General features: G+C 39.5%; 1 protein-coding gene across 1 annotated transcript; it reads left to right on the top strand.

Moving 5' to 3' along the window:
- Positions 1-1,702: 1,702 nt before the first annotated feature.
- LOC127622869 (E3 ubiquitin/ISG15 ligase TRIM25-like) lies at positions 1,703-5,218 on the top strand. Its single transcript, XM_052096987.1, has 6 exons — positions 1,703-2,341; positions 3,265-3,360; positions 3,459-3,692; positions 3,865-4,013; positions 4,178-4,225; positions 5,150-5,218. Exons 1-4 carry the CDS (start codon positions 1,757-1,759, stop codon positions 4,000-4,002), a joined length of 1,053 nt encoding a protein of 350 aa, XP_051952947.1. The 5' UTR covers positions 1,703-1,756; the 3' UTR covers positions 4,003-4,013; positions 4,178-4,225; positions 5,150-5,218.
- Positions 5,219-6,476: the final 1,258 nt, after the last annotated feature.

The following is a 6,476-nucleotide window of genomic DNA, read 5'->3' as shown; positions in this document are numbered from 1 at the left end:
AAATAATGTTGAGACAGCAAGATGCTTTTTTGATTAGCAAATTAAGATTATGCTTATTCAAAATAACCATTTCAGAAAAGTGTGCACCATTTCCTGTTAATTTCAATCACATTTGGCATTTCATTACATCTCAAGTATTCTATAAACAAATAAATCTCCACTGTGATTTGATCAATCAACATGAGCACACTTTAAACCATTTTTCATAACAAATCTGTTCCCCTCTCTAAAGAAATGTATTATGAGGGCCTTTAGTCCCTGTAACAGGGGGGCTTTTGACCCCCCAAAAGTATTTGGTATTTAAATAAATGTGATCATTTCTGGTATTTTCATCAGCTACATAAATTTGCAAGATTTTAAAAAATGATTAAATATTAGATCAAATGACCTCAAAATCAAACTTTAGACATTGCACACAATGATCTCGTGGATCAGGAATATCTTGCAGTGTATAGTGACAAACTGGTGTTAAAGAAAGTACTAGTTTTGTTGATAGATGGTGTTTTAAGAGAAAATCAAATCAAATGTGCTTTTTACCCCTCTTTATCCCCATTGTACCCTAATTTTATATATATATATATATATATATATATATATATATATATATATATATATATATGCAAATGTGCATTACAGTAAATAATCAGAGTGCTACTCACAGTTCCCTTTCTGTCGCTCTCTCCATGTTGTGTCGGAGAAGCGACACTAGGGGTCTCTCGAGCGCTGAAATATGCCTCTGACTTATGAAAAAAGGCCAATGAGAAGTTGGCAGTCAGTATTTGCATATCCCGCCCCCGGACATACGGGTATTTAAGCGAGCAAATACGGGAGTTCATTCAGAAAATTACTTCGGAGCCGATGGTCGTGTATGCAGTCTGCTGTGAGTTACACACACACCAAGTTTCCATGTAATCCTCTGACGATCTGTATGCTGTTGGATCTGACGGCGCATAACAGCGGCTTTCTCCTTTCCTGTGCACGGCTGTGCATTGTTGCCCCTGGGCGCTTCGACAGCACAGACAAAACTCGAAACTGCAGGAACTGCGCTCAGAGACTGACCTCGCCCTGAGAGCGATGAAGGTCACAGCGCAGTCACTCGGTCAGGCGATGGCCACACTGGTGGTCCAGGAACGTCACCTATGGTTGAACTTGGTCGAGATGCGTGAAGCCGACAAGACTTGCTTCCTGAATGCCCCTGTCTCCCAGCTCGGCCTCTTCGGCGACACCGTCGAGGACTTTGCCCAACAGTTCTCCACGGTGAAGAAGCAGAACTGGCGATTTCTCACATCATGCCCCGCCGCAAGACTGCCACCACGGGCCATGCCCCGCCTGCTCGCCGAGGGCGAACGAGACATTGTGTCCTCCCCGCCATGTCGCTGATCCGAGCCACTGTTGTGGCCAGACCATTTCTGGCTCCTCAGAAAAATCTTGAATGAACTCCCTTATTTGCCTGCTTAAATGCCCATATGTCCAGGGGCGGGGTATGCAAATACTGTCTGCCAACTTCTCATTGGCCTTTTTTCATAAGTCAGAGGCATATTTCGGCGCTCAAGAGAGACCCCTAGTGTCGCTTCTCCGACACAATGTCTCGTTCCCTCCATCGGAGAATGGCGGTTACATACGTAACCTAGATGTTTTGCACACGTCATTTAAATACAGAACCAGGAACTGCTTCAGTGTTTCAGTTCAGAGAAAACAAAACTTAAGTGTTGTGGAGTTGCCGTATGTGTCTCTCAATCTGTTTACATGCAGTGAAATGGCAGAAGCCAATATTTCAGTGGCTCAGGATCAGTTTAGTTGTTCAGTGTGTCTGGATCTACTGAAGGATCCGGTGACTATTCCCTGTGGACACAGTTACTGTATGAGCTGTATTTCAGACTACTGGAATCAGGATGATCAGAAGAGAGTCTGCAGATGCCCTCAGTGCAGACAAACCTTCACTACAAGACCTGCTTTAAATAAAAACACCATGCTGGCTGAAGTGGTGGAGAAACTGAAGAAGATTAAACTTCAAGCTGATGTTCCTGTTGATGCTGCAGATGGAGATGTGGAGTGTGACATCTGCACTGGAAGAAAATACAAAGCCGTCAAGTCCTGTCTGGTGTGTCTGAACTCTTACTGTTACAATCACCTTGAACAACATGAGAGTTTCTTTAAAGGTAAGAGACACTATTTGATGGACGCCACTGGACGACTCCAGAAGATGATCTGCTCTCAACATGGTTTACTGCTGGAGTTTTTCTGTCATACTGACCAGAAGTGTATTTGTATGTTGTGTACGATGGATGAACATGAAAACCATGCCACTGTATCGGCTGCAGCAGAGTGGACAGAGAAAGAGGTATGAACTGAAATTATTTATTGATGTATTAATACTGAACAGTCATTCTTAGGAAGCAGTGTTATATTTTTTAGACCAGAAGACCAGGGTTGCAGAAAAAATATTCATCTTTATAGAGCTTCACAGATGCAGTGTGTTTCACAGAGTCAAAGTGAAAGTGGAGAAAAAGGGATTGAGCTTCAAACATTTCTATGACTATGTGCATGTGTGTGTGTGTGTGTGTGTGTGTGTGTGTGTTTGTGTGTATGGGTGTGTCTACAGCAAAGAGCCTTGAGGCCTAGGCGGTTTGTTTCTGGTTATCTAGTGTCTGCTGGTGTCTGGCACTGTGTTTCTCATGCAAGAATCCCACACATACCAAACCCCCTTCACTATCACAAGGACGGAGAAGTACAGCAGTGAAATATAATCTAAGCACAGTATGATGTACACAGTTATACATAGAAAAATAGCATATACCACATTATAGGAAAAATAGCTGTAAAGATAATTAATGGAAAGGAGGTGGCGAGAACCGGCTTGACGATATAAATAATAGTTTTAATGATAAACTTAATCAAAAAGACAAACACACCATGGTGTCGGACAGCTGTCCGTAAATCACTCTCTCTCTGTCGCACCACCGTCCGCAGTCGGCCTTTATCCCTCTCGGAGGATTAGCCTGATAAGGACCGGGTGTGTAGGACCACGACCCGGCCCCGCCCTCCGCCCTGTCACAATAGCATACATCACAAGACTCATGCGGAGGCAAAGAAAGGGACTCATGTGAGGGCAATGCAAGGGATTTAGACGAGGCAGCGGCCTGGGACACAGGTACTAAATCCCATTTTCTGTTATTTCAGTGTTCAACAGAATACAGATGAAGTGCAATGACAAAACAATGTAAAACATTTGGGATCATGTATCACCCCTTCTGTGTTCAACAGAAACACTTGAGAGAAACACAGAGAAAATACCAGCAGAGAATACAGGAGAGAAAGGAAGATATTCTGCAGCTGATAGAGACTTTGGAGTCTCATAAGGTGAGTTTTGAGCAATAGAGAAGTTTGAGACTCAGTTGGGACTCTCCTCCAGTGCTGAAGCTCTTTCACTGTGTGATTGTAATGTGTGTGTGTGACAGCGCTCTGCACAGACAGCGGTGAATGAAAGTGAGAGGATCTTTACTGAGCTGATGCGCTCCATTGAGAGAAGCCGCTCTGAGGTGACACAGCTGATCAGAGATCAGGAAAAGGCTGCAGTGAGTCGAGCTGAAGGACTCTTGGAGCGACTGGAGCAGGAGATCGCTGATCTGATGAGGAGAAATGCTGAGCTGGAGCAGCTTTTACACACAGATGATCAAATCCATTTCCTGCAGGTAACAGAGATCTACAAAAACACGACAAGAACATGCTGTTAAAATGAAATTTACTGGCACTTGAGTGACTAAAGATAAGTCAACAAGAGCAGCAAACATTTGACTGTAGTGCAGGTTTAAGGCAGTAGTGTGCAGGTGGTGAGATATTTTCCCCTTTGTGTGTGTTTTGTAGAGTTTCCAGTCTCTCTCTGCACCTCTAGAATGTACAGTCAGAATTACTTTCAGTTCCCCTCTCTCTGTTGATGATATAAGACAATCTGTCCTTCAGCTGAGAGACAAAAGTGGAGGATTTCTGCAAAGAGCAGATTAAAACGTTTTCTGGTAGGTTAAACACTGAACATTCATTTACTCTCACAAATGAGTCATAAATCATCTAATATCTTGTAGAAAACGCACGAGAGCATATTAAAGGGATTTCAGAATGGACACAGTTATGATTTTGTCTTTATATGAGAATGATGCTGTTTATGTCTGTTGATTTTCAGTCACACACATCAACATTGTCCCGAGGATCAGAGAGGAGTTCCAACAATGTATGTCACAAAGAAAAAGCACAAAACATAATTAGTGTGCTAAGATACTTATAGAAGGTTTCATTTTTGAAAGGTCCTAAAAAGAGTCTTGAAAGCACATGAAAGATACATGAAAGAACCAACATTACTTTAAAATAAACAGCGTTTCACGTTTACCTTGATGAACATGAGACTCGCTAATGCAGAAACTAACAAATAAAGGAATAATTCACACACAAATAAAAATTATGCCATCCTTATCTCTCATTTTTCTGAAACCGTGGAATATAATAGGAGATTTTTAGCAAAATGTTCAAGCTGTTCTTATGTAAATCAATGAAAGTGAACTACATTTTTAGCTACTAATTAAACAGACAATATTTTAAAATGGTACTCAATCAAACTCTGTAGCAACACACCTTTAGTGAGAAATAAACCTATGATGACTGAACACATGAAAAGATCCAACTGGTGATTTGAACGCACGTTGTTGTGCTGTGAGTTCTGATCTCTAACTACACTTCTGGAGACTGGACCAGAAATCACAAACAGATTTAGTGACTTTAGAAAAGTGAACCCATGGATTAGCAAACATTGGAGGAAAAAATAATAAGCAAAAGTTCCCAAAAATACTTTTAATGTAGCAATAAAATCAAATAAAACTCACTGCTTCATTTAATGACTGAACAATGTCAAGGAAAACATTTTAAACTAACAGGAAAACAATACACAAGATGCTGAAGTATCTCAAAAGTGAATGAACTTAATGAATAGTAAAACATGTTTTATTTGAACCTAACTTCATCCTTTAAATCATTATTAAATCCCAAGAGCTACTAAACACAACACTTGATACATGACACATTTATTAACAGTTCATCTAGATCTTCATGTTCATGTTTAAAATTCACATTCACTGATTCTGTTTTGTTTTATCCCCATCAGATTTCCATCAGTTCAATCTGGATCCAAACACAGTAAATGAACACGTCTATCTGTCTGAGGGGAACAGAGTGGCTTCTTACACACACGGACGCCAGCTGTATCCTGATCATTCCGACAGATTTAAACGTTTACGTCAGGTGTTGTGTGTAGAGAGAGCGAGTGGACGCTGTTACTGGGAGACTGAGTGGAGTGGGAAAAATGGTGTGTTTATATCCATGTCGTATAAGAGCATCAGCAGGAAGGAAGGTGATGAGTGTGGATTTGGAAATAATGATCAGTCCTGGAGTTTGTTCTGTTCTCACTACAGTTACTCATTCAGTCACAATAATAAACAGACTAATCTCCCTGTACGCTACAACTCGTGTAGAATAGGAGTGTATGTGGATCACAGTGCAGGAACTCTGTGTTTCTACAACGTTTCTGACACAATGAACCTCATCCACAGAGAACAGACCACATTCACTCAACCTTTATATCCGGGGTTTACTGTTTATTGTGGTTCAACAGTGAAACTCTGTGATTTAACAATATAGATTATACAGAAATGATATCAGTAATACTTTCATGCAGCTTTAATAGAGTGTTGTGGAGATGTATTTTCTGATCAATAAATAAATACTACAGCTGAAGATCTGCCACTGATATCACAAGTCAGATATTTCTGTAACAGAGTAAAAACCTCATCAGATTACAGTAATCTTTTAATGATTGTGCTTTAAAAGTTAGTTAAGAATAAATTAGAAAATTACACAAGCAAACAGTACCGACATAAATCACAATAGCAAATCCGCTTAACAAACATATTAATAATGCATTTATGAAAATTCTGAAAAGCAAAATGGTTTGTATGAGGGTTAGGTTTAGGGGTAGGGTTTGGGAATAGAAAACATAATTAGCTAAAAAAATATATATATGGTAAAGGCATAATACATGTATATAATACACCTTATAATATGTTATAACTTCTCATAAATGATTATAACTACAGTTATGATACATTATAAAACTTGCCCTATTCATAGTTAAACTGTAGAGTATAATGCATAACACAAGCAACATCCAATTTTAACATAACAGAAATGAATAAAGTTAATTGTAAAAGTGTGGTAAAGTGTAAACATTCCAAAGGCTTTCTGACGTGATTGTATAATATGGGGTCTTTGCCTGTTTTAAGTTACAAAAGCAATATCTTCTTATAAACAGCCATAACATAAAATTGTAACATACAAAACATAACAAGTCAAACTTATACAGTGGAAGTTATTTATAAAATAAGTCTCCAAATAAGATGCACTGACATAAACATTTATTGAATAAAGTCCAGTAT

The sequence above is a fragment of the Xyrauchen texanus genome, chromosome 29 (assembly GCF_025860055.1).
Source record: "Xyrauchen texanus isolate HMW12.3.18 chromosome 29, RBS_HiC_50CHRs, whole genome shotgun sequence".
In the NCBI taxonomy this organism is placed as follows: Eukaryota; Metazoa; Chordata; class Actinopteri; order Cypriniformes; family Catostomidae; genus Xyrauchen; species Xyrauchen texanus.
This window is presented reverse-complemented; position numbering and strand designations above follow the sequence as displayed.

What these genes read in the sequence shown, in the direction of transcription:
- LOC127622869 (XM_052096987.1), top strand. Translation starts at nt 1,757, where the DNA reads ATGGCAGAAGCCAATATTTCAGTGGCTCAGGATCAGTTTAGTTGTTCA. An exon ending in CAGAGTGGACAGAGAAAGAG is followed by an intron (nt 2,342 to 3,264) that starts GTATGAACTGAA and finishes TGTGTTCAACAG; the next exon opens with AAACACTTGAGAGAAACACA. An exon ending in ATCAAATCCATTTCCTGCAG is followed by an intron (nt 3,693 to 3,864) that starts GTAACAGAGATC and finishes TGTGTTTTGTAG; the next exon opens with AGTTTCCAGTCTCTCTCTGC.